The sequence below is a fragment of the Neodiprion virginianus genome, chromosome 5 (assembly GCF_021901495.1).
Source record: "Neodiprion virginianus isolate iyNeoVirg1 chromosome 5, iyNeoVirg1.1, whole genome shotgun sequence".
Taxonomy (NCBI): Eukaryota; Metazoa; Arthropoda; class Insecta; order Hymenoptera; family Diprionidae; genus Neodiprion; species Neodiprion virginianus.
Window position 1 is genome coordinate 34,043,378 of NC_060881.1, and position 24,164 is coordinate 34,067,541.

General features: G+C 37.1%; 1 protein-coding gene and 1 long non-coding RNA gene across 7 annotated transcripts in view; one reads left to right on the forward strand and one right to left on the reverse strand.

The window, feature by feature from the left end:
* The window catches only part of LOC124304414 (tyrosine-protein phosphatase 99A), a 318,232-nt gene extending 304,928 nt beyond the window's left edge, over window positions 1-13,304 (forward strand). For 2 of the 4 annotated variants that reach the window (XM_046762635.1, XM_046762639.1), the window contains 12 exons: window positions 492-772; window positions 857-1,113; window positions 3,382-3,677; window positions 4,661-4,881; window positions 4,994-5,119; window positions 5,200-5,375; window positions 5,439-5,730; window positions 5,810-5,981; window positions 6,095-6,219; window positions 6,302-6,579; window positions 6,701-6,836; window positions 8,725-13,304. In XM_046762635.1, coding sequence (XP_046618591.1) covers window positions 492-772; window positions 857-1,113; window positions 3,382-3,677; window positions 4,661-4,881; window positions 4,994-5,119; window positions 5,200-5,375; window positions 5,439-5,730; window positions 5,810-5,981; window positions 6,095-6,219; window positions 6,302-6,579; window positions 6,701-6,836; window positions 8,725-9,201 — 2,837 coding nt within the window. In that variant the 3' untranslated portion in view covers window positions 9,202-13,304. The remainder of the gene's footprint in view (window positions 1-491; window positions 773-856; window positions 1,114-3,381; window positions 3,678-4,660; window positions 4,882-4,993; window positions 5,120-5,199; window positions 5,376-5,438; window positions 5,731-5,809; window positions 5,982-6,094; window positions 6,220-6,301; window positions 6,580-6,700; window positions 6,837-8,724) is intronic. The other 2 variants (XM_046762637.1, XM_046762638.1) reach the window with 2 other exon arrangements.
* Window positions 13,305-14,082: 778 nt separating this feature from the next.
* LOC124304419 (uncharacterized) lies at window positions 14,083-23,185 on the reverse strand. Of its 3 annotated transcripts, none has more exons than XR_006908179.1 (5): window positions 22,182-23,185; window positions 21,017-21,712; window positions 19,902-20,894; window positions 19,520-19,714; window positions 14,083-14,754 (listed from the first exon to the last, which is right to left on the reverse strand). It is a non-coding gene; the product is annotated as an uncharacterized LOC124304419 (long non-coding RNA). The 3 variants fall into 3 exon arrangements; XR_006908180.1 differs by having other exon boundaries at window positions 19,902-20,053; window positions 20,145-21,712; XR_006908178.1 differs by having other exon boundaries at window positions 19,902-21,712.
* Window positions 23,186-24,164: the final 979 nt, after the last annotated feature.

Here is a 24,164-nt window from a genome sequence, read left to right on the forward strand (position 1 = left end):
AAATCACGGCGGACATTCTTCGCAATAAAATACGTAGGTGCTGCACGTTTATTCTACAGAATAAAACGTTCTTTTTTGACGAATTTCATACGCTTTATATACTGGCATTGTTTATTGGGATTTGACCAATTGTATGTAAACATAACATTGTCATTTTACATTGGGTCGGACAGTTTCCCGTAAGAATCAATGTGAAATCACGAAAAATTTAAAAGTAAAATAACTTCGGTATGCTGCAGATAATCGCTTGGAATTTTTATACAGGTGGTTAAAATAAAAGCGAGAACAATTTGTATAATTTTCATTGATCTAACACGATTTTGACCTACACGCAGACGGGCTTTCTAAAAGAATTTAATCTCATGATCACTGCACATGATATTTTTGTCGTGATATGCGGCCAGGTTATAAGAAATGAGAAATAAGCAGCATGAGTAAACGAGTTGGTTTTAAATTCTAAATATAAACCCGGAGCTTCCTGGTTATTTCAGAACCGTACACAGAGTACAAGATATGGGTGAAGGCCTACACTTGGAAGAACGAAGGTGAACCATCGGACCACATTATTCACAAGACCGACATCGCCGGTCCATCGGCCCCGAATATACTGAATTTGACTTGCCAAGCACAGGACGTGATTTACTTCCAATGGCAGAGGCCTGGCCTCTTTTGGAACTCGATAGATTTCTACTACATACGATATCGCGTCGAGGGCACCAATGACTTCGAGGAAATCCCGATATCTGCCGACAAAGAGCACCTCGAGAGCGGAGTGAGTATATTCTCAGATCTAACTGATGTCGAGGCGACTCCATAAGGTTTTCGATCATGAATATGTAATCGATTCTGATTCCAGACAACGATTCAAAACCTGTCCATGAACACCGTCTACGAGGTTACAGTTCGCGGTGCAACGCGAAGTGTAATCAATCCCAACGATATAATAGTCGGAGAAAGCTCACCGCGTAGGACGGTGTCGGTTGAACCAAATTGCGACAAAATACCACCATCGATGCGTCGGAGCAGCAAGGAATTCAGCGCCGGTGTTATAGCCGGAATGGTATGCGCCTGCTTCGCCGTGATGCTCGCCATTACATCCTTCGTGCTATGGAGGTAAGGAGAAAAGACACTCTTCTCCTCCTTGACCGTCATTATCGCCTATGTTCGAGGTCAAACCCTTTAAGTAAGTTTCGTACCAACTGTCTAAGAAATACCTATATTGTTATGGAATTATTTTATTAGCGAATGCCGCCCTGCTCGGTAACGCCATCGTGTAGGATACAAAAACCACGGGGTTTAGAAGAATGATTCAACGTCAAAACAATTAATCTCCACCGATCTAGGGTATTTTGGCGCCGTTGGTACCGAACTTACTCAAGTGCAGTCCAGCGCGAGATATTTTTTTAGAGAAAAAAGCTGCACTCCTAGGCACACCATGTATACTCACACCACGGTCCATTTGGACTTTCGGTTAATTTCTTCTTCGAACACTTCTCGGGTACACTTGATTCTAATGATTCCTAACCTAAAGCTCATTGTTTCCTAGCGCCAAACCTGCGAAACTTGAAGCGTAGCACAAACTCAACGAACTGACATCGCCTTGATAGATCATGCTTTAGAACATAATTGAGGTTGAAGCTAGTAACGTTACTTGAACGATGCATGTTCAGAAAAAATCTTCACTTGGACCCTTAGGGTTTTTTGAAATTCAAGTATCAAATGATAACAAAGAAAACATGTTCATAATTTGAAAGGTCAACTGCCCGAAAATCGTTCTAAAATTGTACAATAACTGTTTTTTCCATGATGTTTCGTTTCGTCACGTTAACGTTCCTACGATTGTACGTCCAACAGGGTGTCCAGTCATCATGGAATTCTCATGGAATTTGATGCCCTCTGGAAAAAACCTAAAAATCTCATGGAATTGCATGTCGCGTCTGGAATCTTGAAACTTGAGTCTAGGTTCATACAAATTTAGCCAAATCTTAAAAATTGTCGTTAAAACTCTGAACTCCTGGAAAAATTTTGACTATCAATCACACCTGTATCTATCTCGATACTATCAAAAAGAACTAATCTTGTTCATATTTTTATTGCATTTTCATTCATCTTGTACTTGAAGTCGACCTAGAAAAATCTTAAATTTTTTATGGAAAATCTGGAATTCTCATGGAATTACGTTTTGACAAACAACTGGACACCCTGGTCCAAGGCAAAATGCTCAAGGCAATGAGTTCCGTGATAGTCGCGGTTCAAGTTGGAATCCAGGCAGCTTACAACTATACTAGACTTATACCAGACCCTCGGAGTGAAGTAATCCCGCAATTACCAAGAATAGATCAAAGTTGTAATACATTGCAAATGATCCGTCTAGTTAAGTACTGAAATGATCAGAAATCGCGAACCATTCCACTGCCAGAATTGCATGTAACTCCGCGGTGGTAAAAATGACAACTATATTAACGCCAAGGCTTTCCGAAGCTACGCGGAACAGGCACAGCGTGTGGGTTTCTCTGCCGAGAGGAGAAGCCGCTTATGTGCCATTGGTAGAATTCACGGAAAGCTTGTACCAATAAAATTGCTCGCTTGGTACTCGCGGACCATTCATGGTCTTGGGAAGTAAACTCTCAGTCTTGGCTTATTGCTCGAAACGTAAAGCTAAGTCAGTCAAGTGGCGTGCCCACGGTGAGTGCAAGTCTTACGATTTTGAACTGCTAGGCTTTAGTCTTCCTTATAGACTGCGGAACACGTAGTTTCGCAGAAACGGTAACGCCCATTCTGCCTGGATTGATGTCAGTATTTAGAATTTGCGGTACGGTTTGCCGATATTTGCGAGAATCAGTTCATCTTGGAGGTCACACAACAGACAGATGAATCGACACTAATTAAGGAATTAAGCCCGGATGGCGATGGATTCGAGTTAGCCCGATTAGAATCGTGGAACAAGTGTGTGGGACTTGAGAAAGTGAACCATCAGCTTGCATGGAGAGGAGGGAGGATGCGAGAATACTTGTCCCGAGATCGAGACACCTTTGATTGTATCAAAAACATTCACACATTCGTATAAGATAACCGCTCCTTTGCGTTGATACGATAATGTGCTTTTATCTGACAGTGCGATAAGTTCAACCGTGATAAATGCAGTGGTATTTTTTCGTCAGTCTTTACTTATAAGCGAGCTATAACAGACCCCCGAGACCGTGAGAACTGTATTATCGTCAATAATTATTTACGATGAAACAATTGATGTGAGTTACTTATATTCCTGTTGTTAGAATAAGTAGAATAGAGAAAAGAAATTTCCGTGCTTCTTGACCATCAGCGATGTATGAAATGTAATATAGAGATGCTTGAAAACGTTGGAAAATATTAATTGAACAGGCCATGTCTCAGGCCGATGTTTAGAAAATGCTTTCACACCGCTTACTACTACCTTGACGACCCACCGAGGAACGTTCCCACTCTACAAGACTGGGAGAACACCGAGCAGGATGGGGAACGAACCGCTGTCGCGGTACAGAATTTTGCCCAACACGTTGCGGCCCTGCATGCCGACGGGGATATCGGGTTCAGTAAGGAGTACGAGCTCATTCAATCCGAGACCGGGGATTACACGGTGGAAAATTCACAGTACGCGGAGAACAAGACCAAAAATCGTTACCTGAACATTCTCGCATGTAAGTGTGAAAAATTGATGGTGAAATAGGAATTATCTGCAGACCCTAACGCAAGGTTTAAGGGGGGACTCCGGTGAAATTTTGATAATAGCGAGTTTCCGTCTTTGAAACTTCTAAAAAAGATGTCATCAAAAATTCCTTCCAACACGATTTAGATTATGGTAGTATATGTTCTAAAAAAAAATTTCAATCTTCTGCGATGAAAGTGTCATTTCAAAAATGAAAAACTCGGTGCTATCGAAATTTCACCGGAGACCCCATTAAATGAATATCCGAATGTAATTGGTCAATGAAATAAAAGTTTTTTTTCTCTGTATGCAGTACTTATACAGTACTATGAGGTATATCGAATATGTTTCCAAAGTTCATATTATCGAATTCATAAAATTTTGGAAATTAGAGACCCTTTGATGAGACGAAATTTCATACAAATTAAGTCATTATTTGCATATCAAACTGGCTCGTTGGATCATTTTGAATTTTCAGAATTTGATATCGCATTCGGGTTTAGCGATCTGAAGAATCTGTGTACTGGAATCCAAGTGTACTTTTGAAAACTTGTTTTCAACCCATCTTTGGTACAAAACGTTCATTTCAATTCAAAGACTTGTTTCTTGGTTTTTTTTTTTTTTTCAAAACTGCATTTGTCAGAATGGCGTCAAGGATAACTCAATAAGCAATCCTTCGAACGAATTTCAAAAAGTATAATTTGATTCCTTACAGTTTTCTTCAAGGGTTATACCGTAATCGTTGTAACTTTATTTTGCATTTATATATTTTTTTCAATTGAAACAATATCATTTTTCTTCAGATCGCTGCAATTGCTTCAATTTTCAGTATTTTCATTTGAAAGTTGATATTATAAAAAAATCTAAAACAGGCATACTTCGTCTAATTCAAGGATGCCTTTTTGCATCTTCCAAAAAAAAAAAAGTTTTACACTGGACTCCCCCCTTGTAAACACATGGAATAAACCTTTTCAGATGATCATACTCGGGTACAATTGCTATCTTGCGGAGGCGGTCCGCCAAAAAAGGGTCAGGACTATGTTAACGCGAATTACATCGACGGTTGGCAACGCTCTCGAGCTTACATCGGTACTCAAGGTCCATTGCCGCCGACATTCGACGCTTTTTGGCGAATGGTCTGGGAGCAGCGGGTGTCCATCATTGTTATGATAACGAATCTAGTCGAGCGCGGACGTGTAAGTTGATTAATAAACGCATACAAAGTCATTCATATCTTTATCACCTCTGAGGATAAAACGTCCGAGAGCTTACCGCTCATCTATAATTTACTTGCCCCCATTTTTCCAGCGAAAATGTGACATGTACTGGCCAAAGGAGGGCACGGAAACTTACGGACACATTCAGGTGACTCTCATGAGAGAAGACATCATGGCCACGTACACCGTTCGCACTCTTCACATTCGACATTTGAAGGTATATGTCTATATAAGAATTTATAGGTTCTAGTAGACGACGTAAACGAAACTACGAAACTGTAATGTTAAAACTCCAAGCAGATTAAGAAGAAGAAAAGCGGCACCAATATGGGGGAGAGGACTGTTCTTCAGTATCACTACACCGGTTGGCCAGATCATGGGGTGCCGGATCACCCGCTACCAGTTCTCAGCTTCGTGCGAAAGTCATCGAACGCCAACCCGCCGGATGCTGGTCCGATCATCGTTCATTGCAGGTAAGTTGAAGTTTGAAACTATAGCAGGCCAGTTGTTCAATAGCGAACTTTGATTCTCCACAGCGCCGGAGTCGGTCGCACGGGAACTTACATAGTGATCGACGCGATGTTGAAGCAAGCTAAAAGCAAGGGGGAGATAAACGTGTTTGGATTTTTGAAGCACATTCGAACCCAGCGGAATTTTTTAGTGCAAACCGAAGAACAGTACATATTCATTCACGACGCTCTCCAGGAGGCTATAGAGAGTGGAGAAACTAACATCGAGGCCAACAGCCTGCTTCAGCACGTGCGGGACATGCTGTGTCCGAATAACAACAAGACCGATCCGTGGAACTCGCTTGACGCTCAGTACAAGGTAAGTACATGCATTTACATGAAAAATGTAGCATCGGTTCGACTCGACTTTTCATCTCTCTTTCGCCGTTCACTTACAGCTGGTCACATCATGGAAGCCAAAAGATTTCAATCTAGTCTCGGCCACGAAGCCCTGCAACGCGGTCAAAAATCGGAACATGGAGGCTTTGCCAATTGAAAATGCAAGAGTCCATTTGACTCCGAAGCCTGGAATTGATGGAAGCGATTACATCAATGCTACTTGGCTCGCTGGTGTGTATGGCTCCTCTTGGCTGAATGTTACACAGGCGTGTGGAAGAAAAGTGGTACACAACACATTTCAAACATTCGATGGAATACAACTTAATCTGTGATCTTTGTTTCAGGATTCCAACGTAACCGGGAGTTCATTTTGACTCAGCATCCTATGGAAAACACTATTATGGAATTCTGGCAAATGGTCTGGGACCACAATGCTCAAACAATTGTGATGCTAACGCACTGCGAAGAGGTTTGTCTCATCTTGCAAACGCTTCTTCAAGTATCTCATTATAGCGGAAAAAAGCAAATCTTAACCCGATTTTCACCGTCAGGACTATCCGGAATTCTGGCCTACCGAGGGTAAGGACTTGGAGTCTGAAACTTTTCGAGTGAGGCTTTGCGGGATCAAGGAAACAGTGAATGGCGTTGTTTTGCGGGAAGTTGCCGTTCGCTCATTGCAGGACGACTACGAGTTGAGCGCGAGGATTGTCCAAGGTCCTCTAGATCAGGGTGGCCCCTGGCCTCACAACAACAACCCGAAACTATTCGTCAACGTTGTGCAAGATTTTCACCGTGATTATCAGAACGGTCCAATTATCGTGATGGATAGGTAAGAAGAGCGGTTAAAATGGTTGAAGTGGGCACTTTTGAGAGAAACTAAGAATAATTATAACGCGACAGAAAGAACGTTGTCACGATTTTCAGTTTCTTTATTGCTTCCATTTCGGCAGATACGGTGGAATCGAGGGTGGGCTCTTCGTCATCCTAACGACGCTGAACAAGCAGCTAGAATTCGAACAAACGGCCGACATTTACATGTCTGCAAAATTACTCTATATGAAACGGCCGGGAATCTTCAGATCTAAGGTAACATTTACACTTACTTGACAACGCAGTTTCACATACGAGCAGGTCAATAATGTGTCGATACAATAATATAACAAAATAGAGGTTTGTGCAGCCGAAGCTATTCAAATTTCTAAATTTAATAATAAAGTCCCTGTGACACAGAAAATCAATTTTGAATCTAGTCACTTACACCTATGGAAACTTCCACATTACTTACACGGGGTTACACAGATTCCAGTCAACTTTGGAATGTTATTACTCTACACAACATTACGTTACGACTGGAACAAAATTCTGAGACAAAATTTAACAATTCAGAAATAGACTCCAATATTAGTTTTAGCAAAAAACGATGGAAGATCTGGGAGAAATTCTTGAAGCAAAAAAAGCAAAACAATACGCAATACGTAGATGGGGTCTCTGAGAGGCCAAAGTTTTTTCTAGTAAGTTACTAGGGTTAAAACGCTAAATTTCAAGTGTTAACGTAACACCTATTTAGTAAAACAATGTGAGAGAAATTCCATTATTCTGCAATTTTTTTACTGAAAAATCTATACAGTTTAACCGATTCTAGTTGAAAACGTTGTAAATTAATGGCCTTACAAACCACCTGAGCCATATTTCGTCATCAGCTCGTCAGTTGAGTAAAAAAAAAAACCGATATGTATGTACGTCCATAATAGTATACAGACAATTAATTTATTATCCAACAAGCAATAGAAGAGAGTTCATATACAACAGAGAATTCATTTACGACTAAAATGAGGTATTGTAGTAAAGGGTTCTCAACCTCCAGGGTATATATTAATGTTTTTCGTTATCGTAGGTCAACGAGTTTCGCTCGTTTACATTTCGGCCCTTTGAGGGGGGCCCTTCTCAGAACTGTCAAGTATATTTTTTATTTACAATCAAATTAACTTTCAAATATAATCTGAACGTCAATGCAAAAAAATACAAATCATTGACGTATACCTACATTAGTAGGAAGGGTTCTCAACCTCCAGACTATACGTATAATAACGTTTTTCAGTGTCGTACATCGAAGAAGATTTTTCTTAATTTAAATTTTACGTATGCAAATATAAGTATAGAAGGATTTGTATATTCTTTGCTCGCATCGTTACAGTTTGTATTTAAAAATGCTGATTGTAAACAAAATATATTTTAGTTCGTGTGAGGAGAGCCCCCCTCAAAGGGTGGAAACGTAAATGAGAATATTGTTTCTCTAAAATTTCTTCGACCTGCGACAGCGAAAAATGTTATTATATATTTACATTAGGTACACGTACAAATGAATTAATAAAAAAACACGGCCAATCAGAATCAAATCATATCCAGGAGAGAACAGCAACGTCATCAACCACAATGGCAATATAATTGAAAACATCAGTACGGTAGTCATGGTACCGAAAGATCCAGACAAATAGAAGTGTTTGTCGACTAATTTTCTCGTAACGATGTTCCAAAGTTTATTTCGTTGTTGCAATTGTTGGATGCAGGTAGACAAGAATAACGAACCTAACCTAGTTATATCGTCATCGTAGTTGACAACCTGGCTATTCTTTCCTGGACATGATTTGGTTCTAATTGAACGTGTTTTTTCTGAATTAATTTTTACGTACGCCTAATGTAAATATACTTAATGATTTTTTTGTATTTTTTCGCATCGACGTTCCGATTACATTTGAAAGCTAATCTGATTGTAAGAACAAAATATACCTCACAGTTCCGAGGACAGACTTCTTAAACCTTCTGTCCGACCAACGATACCGAAAGTAATTAACGAAACGAGGTATTGTTCCTCATGTTTGGCAAAGCAGCGCTGATTTGAGGTTAAAAAAAAAAATGGTAGAATAATTCGATCTTTACCACGTTGGTTGTACAACGAAATTTTTTTACCTGAAAGGAGGACTACATCCTGCTGTACCAATGCCTGGAGTCGATGTTGTCACCGAAAACGCAAGCGGAACCGGACCTCTACATGACGGCGAACGGTCACGTGACGTCGATGAGCGAGGGAAACGAGGCGCACCTCCACCACCATCACCACCACCACCAAACAAGCAGAGAAAACTCGATGCAGCACATACCCTCGGAATTTTCGGCGAAGACACCGATCCGGGAGTACACGACGAGCATAGAGATGACCGAATACCCCCCGGAGTACGTCGCCAACAGCGTGAACGAGAGGATCTCGAACCACGTTAACGAGCACGGGGCGTTAACCGGGTCTGTTCGAAACTCGACAGTCGCCGGGGCGAATCCGTTGAGGAATTCAAATATCTCGCAGGGCTCGGCTGAGCTCAACGGCTACGTTTCGAACGGCAGCACGCGCGTACCTCCCGAGGGGATGGAATCGACCTGCGTAATCGTACCGCCATGATCCAAAGCCATGGTTCGTTGCCAAGGCGCGACGACTACTCATCGTTCCGAAATGTTGTAACGGACGCTTCGGCTGGCAGGTGTAGATTTTTAAACAAAGAACGCTGTTTCCTCTCCGCGAGAAACAAGTGAAATTATGCTGACGCGTCGGATTCGTCGACGAACGACGAAACTAGAGACAGTCGCGTTGATGGACGCGCACGGCTAGATCTTAAACTCGCGAAGACAACGAACGGCGTCCAATTTTCAGACTGACGATGAAGTGCGCGAGGATTTCCATAAATCCCGCGAAACTTTCTCTGCTATGATCAATGATCGACTGACTGGCCAGGGTTGCCGATGTTTCGCTGTTTCATTGTGCAGCACACCTCGTCGTAACTCGCGAGGATTCTTGCCCGAATGATCAGGCGAAATGGATTCGTTCGACGTTGTTTGACACGAATTGGAAAATGTGCACAACCATCACGGCGTGTGTATAAACAACTGCAACGTATCGCGACGGAGAAAGACGTGATTCGAGAACGAGATGTTGATATTTCTGGAAATAAATGAATCGACCACGGCAGCCAATCAACCATAAACTGTGAGACTAGAGATTTGGAACTCGTGAAAATATCTTCCGCACAACAACAGTGGACGCTTGGATTGAGAATCGGTTCCGTTGTCGATTGTTTTATCGTGTAAACGAATGTTCAGTAATAATATAGGGAAACTGTCGACATCGATGTATTATACGAACTAAATTCTCGTTTTCGTTTTCTTCCCTCTCGTTGGACGCATAGAAAAAAAAAACAAGTATAATGAATACGGAATCGTAAAATTGGACACACGAAAGATTACAAGTAAAGCAAAGTAACGAACTTTCCTGATATACATTTTACCTCTATTTTTACATCAACTGCATTCTTACAAACTTCATATCGTGGCAACTACACGTATGCGTATATTCGACTTAAGTTGCATATGAATTAACATCGATGAATACACGTAACTTTATCGCGGATCAAAGAACATCAAGTGACTTTTCGTTCCAAGTACACAATATTAGCAAACGAATTGCTTCGGAATAGATTCGTGTTCCCTTAGAAGCACTCGAATTCCCAAATTGGTTACAAACTGCACGCCCGTTAACGTCGTGATAGTGAATTGCGTTCCGATTCACCAAGTTGCCAAAGAACAATTAAATCATCAATCGAATTTCAATTGATTGTCATAGTTATAATATGTAATTAATCGTGCGCATCGTTGTAATAACAATTAATCGAATCAATTGTGTTTTTTTTTTTTATTTATTTTAAAAAATTTTTTTTTCAAAGTAATAATTATTAGCTAATTATATTTTCACGGCGGTACGCATTGAAAATTTACGTTGAGAGAAAAGCGAAAGAAACGAAAATTAAAGGAAGAAAGAAAGAAGGTTACATGCGTGCACGCAAGCTCTGTGTGTTGTATATAAATATGTACCACGTATCTATATCTGTTTCTCATTCTCTCTCTCTCTCTCTCTCTCTCTCTATCTCTTTCACTCATTTATATAAATATGTATATAGATTTCTAAGAAAAAAATTCGGGAGCAGCTGCGGTAATCAGCGTGCAAAGTTCTCATCCCAATTATCATACCTACACAGGACGATACGCGAGCAGTTTGTTTGAAGGAAATATGCTGCACCTGCAGCTGCCACACTGCAGCCTGTGTATGTACATAAAAATCTATACATACGTCTATATAATATAATTTACGTAGGCCGTCGAATGTATTCATGTATGATAGTGTTTTGTACATACAGTGTGAGTGACTATTATATACATATTAAATAATTTTAAATAAAAGTAATAAATAAATAGTGATAAATTTAAGTCAAAAATTTAGAATGTATGATTGACTACGTACGTTTATTATGTATATGTACATTGTACATACCTATACATGTATACGTCTAAACTGCTTGGTTACTGTTTTTAAAACTTCAACGATTTTTCATAATCAAATTGCGATTATACTTTTATTTAAAAATTCCTAGTCGGCGTATTATAATAATAATAATCATAACTACAACAACAATAATAATAACGGTAATAATAATAACGATAACAATCGTTTTATTGTTACAGAATATTGTACATCGCTATTTATGTTATTAAATTCTTATCAAATTTGTCTCACAATTAATTTTATTTTGTAATAAATTTTTCAACTCTCTTTTCGTTCATAATGAAAACGATTTGATTCTTCGGATTTTTTCAATTTAGGTATGAAAAAAAGATTGTTGTAAAGCTTCTCGTGAAACAATTTCTAATAAAAACAAAGCTGCAAGTGAAGAAGCTTCTATGAAACACAAAAAGAAAATTGAAAAAATTGAAAAAAATATATAGTAAGATGTAAACACTCTAAAATTCAAACTAAGTTTTGATGTTATTATTAAATTTTTACGGGAGTTTAAAGAAAAATTGATGTAAAATTGTATAACTTATATAACATGTAAGTATGATATACCTAATATGTATAACTTTGATAAATTTAAATGAGATTTAATCTAATCTATGCAATTTGAACGAAATATTTATGGAAAATGAGGCTATATATATATATTAGACCTGTCCTTAAGAAGGGCAAAATCGAATTTTAATGGTCTTACCCCCCACATTGGTTCGAAATAATTCAAAAAAAACGTCCGAATTTTAAAAAAAATTTCACTCCATATTTACCCGTGCCTAGGAAGCCTTACTTTTTCCCATAAGATAAGCCATGGTTTTTCGGGATTTTTAATCGTTTTTTTACCGCTGCCGTAATTATCAGCCAAAAAATCGCTAATTCTCAGAAAATGTTGACAGTTGTGTTACCTTTTTGTCCAATTTTTTGGAAGTCGATACAAGCATTTTTGGGCTACATTTTGGGTATATATATTATATATATATGTAGACCTGGAATGTCTTGAACGGTTTTTTTTTTTCTTTCCAAAAGATATTATTATTATCATTGTTATCATTAAATAATCGAGTTCAATTCATGCGGGATTGTATTAATCATCGTAGACTCGATTGTACTTCGCTTTTCTACCAAATCATTGACATCGTCACAACACCGTATTAATTTTCTTCGTTTTATAACGATCTTGAAGTAAATTTTTACTTTTTCAATCGCTCGTAATTGGATACAACAGTGAATGTGGGTGGAGGAAAAGTTAATGTCTTTAACAAAACAAGAAAATGCCATGGTGAAAAAAAAAAAATTTACAATTATACATTTCAAGTACCGCCCATGTTCGAAACTCGTTATGAAAGACAACGTATATTGTATATTTTCTATTTGTTGCGAAGCATATGCCCATACACACACAAACACATAAATATTACAATAAATCACCGATGCAAAATGCGTAGAGACAGCATTTAATCGAGCCAGTCGAAGAAATAGAGACTCAAATTTTTTTTATACGACATTGTACTCTACGGCACACGTTATGTTGATTGTTGTAATTACTATATAATAATAGAATAATATATAGAGAAATTAATAACAATGTGAACGTAGGCGTTAATTATTATATAGATAAATGAAGGATATAGAAATTCTATTGTGGTGTCGTCGGTAAGATAATTTCAAATTTTATAACACACAAACATACGTGGATTATAACTTTTCTTGTGTTATAATTCGACAATATTATTTGCTTTCTATTTGAAAAAAAATTTTTTATTTTTTCTCTTCCTCATCTTTTTACCCATAGTTTACTTGTAATTTTCAAATTTCATTTTACTCACAACGAATCCTCACGCGTCTGTCGTACGACGATTTAGTTACAATCTGCAATTTGAACTACGAATTAAGGATTCAACAAATGGGCATTTAATTTATGAAAATACGTGCATTTCCGGATCGAAGCCTCAGACTAGATTCACGTTTTCATGCATTCCGACATTTACTTCAAACTCAAAATATATTCTCCGGATAATGTGAAGCAGAAAAAAGAAAAAAAAAGAAAAAAAATTACAAAACGTTCACATTATCGAAGAGTTTCTATGTTGATGTCACACTATTCCAGCCGAGGGGAGGTGCTTTCGAAGACTGAAAAACAAAGAAAAAAAAAAAAAAAGAAATGAAAACAAAAGAAAAAGAAATACAGAATTCTTTGCTAATTAATTAAATCAATTACTTATCGTTTTATAAATGTAACATAAAGGAGAGAGAACAACAAAAAAAAAAACATATATATATATATATATATATATATATATAAAAAGGAACAACAATTTAATATTACGATTCACAAAATCGCTACACTCGCGTTGTGTGTACTTTATATATGAGATAGAAAAAGGAATAACATTATTATAGAAATGAAATTCGAGCACAATTTTAATGCTTGTTGCACGAATTATAATAATATTATGTATAGCTGTCGACTCTCGATATGGTACATAGTAGTTGGTTAAACACATTCGTATCTATGTATAAATCATTAATAACTATAATGATAACAATAGCGACTATAATAATGATGGTACACAACAATGGTAATAGTAATAAAGAAATACAAAATAAAAAGCGAACTGTTTTAATTTACTTCAGTTTATTTATTTGTTTACTTTATTACATAGTGCACTCGCATTATATAACAATGCAACAATTAAATTTAAAAAAAATTCATCTAACAATCAATCAACAGGTAATTGTACTAGGAATAATCGGCACTTGTCATTTCGCGTAACGTGACAAATTGGCGAATTATTTATTATTGTTGCTTAACGCAGATATGATTACGTGTAATGTAGAGATTATATATCAATTGTACATATTATACATTACACATATACCGAGGCAATTGACATTTTATTGAAGTGGTTTTCTTTTCTTTTTTTTTTTTTTTGTTTATCACACCCACGTCGTAGATGCACTTGAAACATTTTTATAACTCGTCGAATAACATAGAATTCCGTCATCTGGATGCTCTTCGTGTAGCAGTGAATTATTTATTAACGTCGAAGAGAATTTGTATTTTTCCGTAATTTTCATCTTACTAAACGAAATGAGAAAATCAATCCCTCCTTCGCGTTATGATGTAATGATGGTCATACGTACTATACTATCGTTATTATATACATACATATATATATATATAAAAATTGTACTGTCACAGTTGCAAAATTTCGTTAGATACATATACATAAATATAAATCATGCATATATACATATTATATAATTTATCAAAAAATATAATTACTAATATACATCACATGTTATATTAAGAAAGAGAAAAAACGAGTGAACGAAAGAAAATTAGTGATTTTAATCAACTAACTGTGTCCATGAAATATTAAGAATTGAATAAAAATGACAAACCAATGTATAGAAAATAATGTTATCGGCAAGGTAAATAGATGTTCATATTAAATACGTGATAGGTGATAATTATTAAATGACACATACGCACTCTAATTACTTGCGAATATAGTTCCTCGAAAAATTCTACATTGTAATTCATTCATCATCATTTCTCGCTTTATTAATTCCTTTATTCTGCACTCCCCGATCCATAAGTCTGTTGATATTATTCTGAAGAAAAAAAAAAGAAAAAATTACGAACGAATACCCAAATCGATATTATATAAATATAAATCTGTGTGTTGTAATATCGTGAATTCGAGGAAATTATTGTAAATTCTGTACGACAGATTTTTGGTCCGAGAGATCAGAAAAATAATAATTTCAAGAACGAGGGCTATCGATAAAAATTAACAATACAAGTGTTTTAGGTGCACATAATATGTAACATAATGGTTATACGTTACACGGTGTGGATATTTTTTCATGGCTATGAGAAAAACGAGGTAAATGAAAATGAGACGAGGGATTGATCGCTCACAGATTTAATGTACACCTGATTTCAAGATTACAAAGGGTTCGAAAAATTTCAAGAATTTCGTGGGATTGGAAAAGATTACGAGAGATTTCACAGACTGCAAAGTATTTCAGGAGTGATTAATCCCCTCGAAATGAGATCAAAGAAATCTTTGACGAAAATTTGATATCCCAGCCAGTTTGAATATGTAACGTATATTCGTGTGATTTCGAACGCATCGCGATGTGTTGGAAAAAAACGTAATATTTATACCGCATAATACATATAAAATTTAAATGAGTTGGGCTCAAGTGATGAATTATCATCCATACACCAGGACTCTTGCGCAAGAAAACAAGTTGTTAAATATATATACATGTATACATATATATATATATATATCTAATTACTTCATCAAGATGTAATATTTCATTCTACACAGACACACACACGCACATGTCGAATAATCAGTACCGACATTAATTGCAATACGGCTATCTAATTTAGAAAGATAAAAACCATCTCATGATTCTCGTGTTGCGATAATAAACAAGTGAAACCGAGCTACGCGGTATTTTGGCGGAAGAATTTTCAATTGCGATCCGTGTATCAAAAATGTAATCTCAGTCTGAAGTTGACCGAGCATGATACGAAATGAAGTTTGGCCTTTGGCCGTTTGAATCGAACGTCTAAATAGTTGGAAAGAAATCCGCCAGATGGCCATAACGATGATGACACCGTTGAAACAATTCTGCGGGCGGAACTTTCTGTGAGAGAATCTGTGAACTTTGAACAGCGAAATCGCATGTTGGAAGGGAAAAAAGAAGTGACAAAACGACAAAAAATAAAAAGACAATTCACCGAAGACAACATTACGCGACCAATTAAAGTTAAGTTTATCGTTAAACCAATAAAGATAGTAAGAAGATAAGAAGGGTGGAAAGAAAGTGAGGGATAAAAACGAGATAGACAAAATATAAACAGACATTTAAAATTATATTTAATGTAACGCGTGTGACTGGGTATAATTACCTATATTATGGGGTAGTCCAAATGAACGTGAACAAAGTTTGACCTCCACCCCCACCGAATTACGCTAGACTGTATCGAAAAAAACGATTATTTTTTCTTTTTTTCTTTCTTTTATTGTCAATTTTTTCGATACAGTCTAATATACACGTGAGTTTCAAATGTTGACGTTTTGTCTACAAAGTATGCCTATTGTCTGAGATAATTTAAATTATGCACACATTACATTGTACAGATATTGCATAATATTAAGCGGTGAAACGCATCATTTTTCATAAATTATTACGTATCCGATTAGATGGCGATTTTTCTCTTCATCTTATACGTTATAACATATTCTCTCGAATGCGTATAATACCTAAATATACATATATACTGCCAGTAACATATACATATGTGTATGTATAAAGGCGATCAGAAAGTATATATATATATAATTTCAAACTTGTATATATTTGTACTGTACAGTTATAATACTTACGAACAAGCATAAATAGAAATCATTTGTCGCTATCGAGAACGTATGTAGTATCTATAATGAAAGGCTACGAAATTATAAAAATTCACAAAATCAACGTACTGCTTTAAGTCGAAGCTGTTTTTATTGTACTTCTTAAAAATGTTTCGGTAAACATTTTATACAAAAAAAAAAATATACATATATATATATACGTAGCGCACGTATTCATATAGTAGGTATAGCGATGCTGTGCCGATAGCTTAGAAAGAAAAATAGAGTAAGCAGTGCTGAAGAGAGAGTGAAAAAATAAACGAGATAACATAAAAATTAAACCAATGCTTGGAATATTGTACGTTTCACAATACGTTACGTACAAATAAATTTTCGTTTTTTTCATGTACGTCAGTCGAAATTACCAAATGTATGTATCTGAATATCAACAATCTATGATATAATACGGCAATATATTTTTCTTTTTTTTTTAATTCAACCTATCTTGTTTATTTCTATCTTGGAAAGTGCTTCCAGTCATTCCAAGTGTTATTTATTCATGTAAATAGAGACTGTAAATATAAAATATAAATTTATAGATACATATGAAATTTTATAATAAAATTTTAACTGTCTAATTACTATTAATATACATAGAAAAAGAAGTTAGAAGATAATGCTGGATGTACGTACTATATGTATAGAATTACAGACTTACACATTATCTTGGTAAATATATGTAACATACATCCATGCGCGGATGAAGATAACTATCGATCTAAAGAATGCAGGACTTTATAACGATAACTAATTTTACTGTGAATAATATTAAATATATCTATTATGTATGTATAATGCACCGATGTACATGAGATATACATGTGTATGAAATGGTTTTGTCAAATTTTCGGATGTACGTGAGAATAACTATCGCGAAAATTTGAACATGAGCTTGCAGGCATCGATTTAGCCCTCTTAGTCAGAATGGGATTCTCAGCGTCCCACATGAAAAATTTCCATGTCCAAGAATTATCGCAGTCTATTAACAACTTGAAATGATCTTTGTTACTTCGTATAATCCCAAAAACCCCCGAGTAACAAGTTTCGACCAGAATCATGGAATTTCGATAGTTTTTTCGATTTTACATCCGCCATCTTTGATCGGCCATCTTGGATTTAGAAGTTATCAAATTCTGACTTCTAATTGGTGATCATTCGTGACCCCAAAATCTCGCGAGTAATAAATGTCAGGCAAAAATATTGAGTTGAAAAATGTGTGACTGAAAGGGTTAAAACGATTCATGCTTCATCTCCGTGCAAGTCTATCTCTGCTCCTGAGTGTCTGTACATAATGCTATGCCCAATATCACGCAGCTGTGTGTCGCTTTGAATGTCTCTACTCGTCGACCACATTATAGGCAATAATTTTATCAATCATTAATCTGGCAATGAATTTTGGGACAAATCAAGCGACGCGATAATTACAGACAACTTCACATAGTAGTAAATATAAGAATTAATACTAAAAAGATAAACGGACAAAAGACACACTGGCATAGAAAATTTTGATGTCACGAGACCTTCATTCGTCGAAAAATAAGGTCGACTGTGCGTTCTCTAATTAGTTGTAAACTGATTTTCTGTATATGTTTATAATATATATATATATATATATATATATATAATATCATACATAGGGCATCTTATAACGGTTGAGCAATAAAAATTGATGGAAAAACTATATGTGTGGTATCGTTCAAGAGGTTACTCGCTCGTCTGACCCAAATAAAGTCACCCAGGAGTTCGTATTATAACGAATAATTTTTGCTAACAAATGGTAGATTCTTGCTTTACTTTAAGTTGGGCGTCTCATTACGAACTGACGCCGGTTGGCGTCGGGCACAGCAGGTTTGTGTCTAACTTTTCCATCGGATCTTGGCCTAACTACTTTACATTTAGGTCACAAAATATGTTTTTATTCGGTGTTCCGTTCTAGTCATACAGTAATAATATACACATTTCCAATAAACGTTTCAAAACGTTTTATTTCACAAGAATCTGGAAAGATTTTGAATCGAGGAAGACTTTATCGAATTCTCATAATCGTTAGCCGTTGATGATTCCGCCGAGTCCGATCAGTCCGACAGAGTTATTGTTATTTGTCAAACGTAAAGCGACAGAAATCTAAACTGTTTCCCAACCATTTCAAGGAGAGTCGTAAAAAGTTCTATTTCCAAACGGAAATTGCCGTACTAACGCGCAAATATCGTATACGCGGTGCAGCGAAGCAAGGTACCGTAATTTTCCGATGCATCGATACGGCTCTGAAATCGATCCTCGAGTGATTCTCATCTAGATATAGGTAGGTATGTATAATGAACATGCCTACGCACTCAAGTCTGTTTTCACTCTGATTGCGGTATCGACGTAATCTATTTGGCCGAGAACGTGTATCAATTAAGGGTAAGTGCCATGCCTGAAGTGCGTGTCAGGGTGTGTTTAATAATAGGCAAATATATCCAAGCATGTGGTCCGAAGTTCAACAGGTTACTGTCGTGCGCTGGCATTATACGTAGGTGCTGTCAAATTGCAAAACTTTGCTCGTGAACAACTGACAGTTACGCAAGTATTGATTGCAATTCACAGCACATGGAGTCGAGGGATTAGCCCTTTCAGTCACGGTGTGATGCTCAGCGTCCCGACTCAAAAATTGCCATGTCCTAGCCTTATCGGAGTTTATTTACAACTTCAAATGATCTTCGTTACTTCGTATGAACCCTTTTTGGGTTTTTCCCCCCGAGTAACAAGTTTCGGCCAGAATCATTGAATTTTCGTACTTTTTTCGATCTTACATCCACCATCTTGGGTTTATAAATGATCAAATTCTGGCTTCAGGTTCGTAATCAGCGACCCCAAAAATCCCCGAGTAAAAAAATTCAAGCCAAAATATTGAGTTGAATAATGTGTGACGATCAACGATTCTATTATTAAACACGTACTTGTTAGGAGTGCTGAAATGGTTTTAATAAAGCACACTTCATCGAGTCCTTCGATCTATCACATCACTGATTACGTGTACAATATTGTGTTGATCATTTCCAGTCTTATTTTCAGGTATTATCTTCGTAGGGACCAGTGACGAAGTTATCAAGCCTACGTTATCCTTGACTTTGCATGATTTGTGATGTTATTACCTGTGAAATTTTCAAGTTAGCTGAAACCTAACGAAGATGATCCATCAAATTTTGAAGATTGTCATGAAACTTTTATAGCAAATAAAATTCGAGCACTTTATGATCTGTTTGAATATCGGTCATCAAATCAAGTTGATTTTCCGGGACAACATTGTAAAGCTTACGTGACCTGCGACATCCAACTCACCAATCGATACTAGCCAATGTGTGAAAAGGTTTACGACTGTTCGGATGGATTCCGATTGTCACCCTCTCTTCAGAATTTCTGCATTTCTGCGTACGTCGATGTTACGCCACTCGACTCTGAGCTGTTCAGTAGCATAGTATCCGGTATTGGCACTGCAAAGGTTCGAGTAAAGACCACTTGCGCCGTACGGTGTGAGTTCATTTCACTGTCAGTAAAGACAATATGAAGTGGAAAACGGGTTACCCGATATCTTTGATGTTGATTTATTACTTGGCAAAATTTGCTGGACTTGCGTCATTCACCCTAAGGAAGAACATCATATACCCGTCCACACTTCCGGGGAGACTGTATCCGTTCGTCTTTGCTACCTGTAATTTACTCGTGTCATTCATAACGACTTACAGAATTATGAAGTCTGTTGAAGGGGATTCGACAACGGTAGATAGAAACGTCCAGCTGGTGTACTATTTTGGGAAACGTCTATGTACGTTTTGCGCTCTGATCACGTTTCTAAGTATGCACAAAGATACCATTGAACTAATGAACAAGTTGTGCATCGTTAGCAACAAGCTCAAGATTCTTGGGATCCAGGAAGATCACAGCAGATTTTTCAACAACCTCTTTGTGATGATCACAACCGTCAACATTGCCAACTGTGCAATAACGCAAATTATAACTCTTCTGAGTATGAAGCAATCAATTGTCGTAACTGTCGAAAATCACATCAGCCGATTCACTGATTTGAATGTGATATTAAGCTTTTGCTGTATCCTTCTCTGCATCAAACATCGTTTTTCATTAATGAACGAAAAATTGTACGTATTGTTTCAAGCTTTACATCCCTACGGATTTTTCAGCAGTTTCTACAGAACCTCAGTGATTAATTCGAGACAAATTTCCCGCGACGTCAACCGATCAAGCAGTACAGCTGTAGTTTCTGCTGGCGTTCAAAACATTCGGATTGCCGCAACATTGCACTTGGAACTCTGCGACCTGTTAGAACGTACAACTCGTATATTTGCCGGCCCAATACTTGTATTCATCGTAAAATCCTTCTTCACTATCGTTTTAGGCAGTTACTGGATGTACAAAACTTGTATGAGTTTAAACCAAACCATGTTGGAGAAATTTTCAGTATTCTCTATGAGGGCCTTCATCTTGGTGCCCGCACTTCGAATGTTGGTTATCATTACTGAACTGTTCGTCATCGCCCATGCAGGTGCTACAACTTCGGAACAGGTATGATTCGTACGAACGAATGATGAGTCTTGATGTACACAAATAAGTACAATTAGTAACAATCGTGGTTAGTACTTCAAAAATGTCGGTAACTGACATTGAAACGTAGCTGTCGATATAAATAATACAGCACTAATCTGACCTTATCCCTTCTTCAGGGAGAAGCTACCAAAGCCCTGTTGTCGAAAGTGTGGATGGATTTTCAACCATTGGAATTAGCGGAGAAGGTTAGTATATTTTAGTTCAACTATAACCTGCTAATTTATGCATCTGATTGATAATCGGAATGCATCGATTGACATTAACTATTGCAGTTTCTCATGTTTTCTACTCAACTGTTGCACAAATCACCTGCTATATTTATTTGCGGATTGACACCGGTGGACTATTCTTACCTGTTCAAGGTATGACTAATCAGCTGACTTGAATCGCAATTTATATTGCAAAATAGACAACGTCGTCTTGTAAGTTTCAAAGTTGTACTTGGTCAGTAAAATCCACACTATAAGTACCGTGATATTTCTGTGTAGATATTCTGCACCGCTCTGCCATACATCATCATCATGATACAACTAGATACAACGGGATAGTAGTTAGATTAATCGAAGATGCTTCAAAGAAGTGGGAAATGTTATTGCGCGTAAGTATTTGCAAAAGTAAAACAGCTCGAATGCAAGTCTGTATGTGTGAACGTCTTGTGTCATTGTTATCAAATGAGGAACGAAGAGACTTTGACTTTTAGTAAATTTTGACAGCAAACTCGATGATCGACTTCCATGTTTCATGTTAAGGCATGAAGTCATTGAAATATGCATGGCTACATTTATTGATACGTTCATCGTACTAGATGTTTCCGGAAAAGTCATGAAAATTGCTGTTCCACTGTTACCCAATAGTTACTCAGGTGAAGTAACCATAGTCAGGTGGCACGACATATGTATGCTCTATAACTCTACGAGAATGCTCACTCATTCCATAATCAATAAAAATGTCATTGGACTGTCAACACTACAAATACTACAAAAATATGCAATGTATTACCACAACGATCGGCACGTGATAAAATGGTAGAACGCGCATAGTATTCGCCATCGATTTTGCAGATCAATATTGAGGTTTGCTGAAGTGAGTTTACGACTCAAGACTTGATTATGATTATCAGTCGGTACGATAACGTACTGAGAACGCCTTTATGGGTACCATTCTACTGTTCAAATTATCCTGCATTCAGTACCGTCTTAGCTTTCTCTGAGAGCGAATGTTTTACGTTGTCGGTAATAGTTTTTTTTTCCAGCATGTATAGTACTTCCAACGCCAGGCGTATAGACTGGACGTTGCGTTCACAGAAAATACCGATGATGCTGTATTACGTGGCAAAAACTATGGGACTAGCACCATTCACTTTAAAAAGCCACAAATTTTATCCACCGATCCGTCTGGTTAAGGCATATTTGGTTTTTCTCGCTATGCTTCATTCAATAGCAGCTTTAACAACTTGTCTATGGGCCGGTTCCAAATCATCTCCTTCAAAAATCACCACGCAAGTCAGTGTATTGTCACACTTCATATCACTGATGACTCCAGCCGTCATCGTGTTTGTAGGTCTGTATGTGCACAAAAAGATCATTTTGCTCATGAACAAAGTGTACAGCATCTGCAACGAGCTAGAAATTGTGAGCACTATCAACGATGATGGAAAATATTTTAAAAACTTTTTCACTACCTTCGCTATGGCAACTATCACCGTTGGTATATTTTCTATCACCGACTGCATCCTGCAACCCTACTGGACGATTTCTATTTCTATTGCTCATGGTCTTCAGCAATATATTCGTTTCAACGTGGTTCTAATCTATGCTGGAATCCTTCTTTGCATCCGTCAACGTTTTGAAACGTTAAACAAAAAACTGTACGCCTTATTTCAACCAACTCGCTGCTTCACTCCACACATTTATTTGTCGCATTTTGTCGCGAGAAGAAGACAATGTGAGGATCAAAATCAATCAAGCAGGCAGGATTCCATCGTCATTCAACGCCTTCGGAAAATAGAAGCATTACACATGGAGCTATGTGATTTGGTAGAACAGACGAATCAGGTATTCGGCATCCCCATTCTCTCCATTAGTTTGCAATATTACATAGGATTCGTCGTATTCTTTTATTGGATCTATTACTTTGTCATAATGACGTCTAACGAGTCCAGTTACTCGGGACAACTTGACGACGATGCTTACCTGAAGAAATTCTCAATCACAAACACGATCGCAGCGTGTACCCTTATGAGATTAGTTGTTCCAATTGCTGAGATTCTCATGATCGCATATGCGTCTGCAACAACTCGCAAACAAGTAAGATTGGATGAAGCTTAATTCATAATAATTGAACATCGTTTGCAAGTGGTGTTCGTCTGGAGCATAATTCGATTGTTGAATATCGCTAATCGATCAATCATTTGGAATAATTGGTCAATCAGACATCGAGTCAAATCATTCAAGAATGTAGTGGTAAATTAAAACATTACTTTCAAATATGCATTCTCAACTCCACAGGCAAACTCCACCAAAGATGCAATGCTCAGAATGTGCAACGACTTCATAACGGAGAAATTTGAGGATGAGGTACGATCAGAATTACTAAAGGACCATCATTCACGAGGGAATCAAAACAGTGCTGTTATAATCCACTAATTGTCGCATTCTTTATTACAGTTCTACATGTTTTCTCTTCAACTGTTACACAAACCACTCACTATGTCTATATTTGATTTCTTGGATTTGGGATATGCGTACCCGTTCGAGGTAAGACTTCAGATTATCTCATTGATACTAAGGGGCACAACATTTACCAAGAAAACATTCTGCTATAGGATTAGTCTGATTTCATTTGAAGGTGTCCATCATTTTTAAATAAATTCATGCACGAATTATGGTTAGTTTGGAAATATGCCGAGTATGACAAATGAATGGTAACATGTAGAATGAATAAAGTTTTTCTGTTTCCAGATTGCATGCACCGTTGCAATGT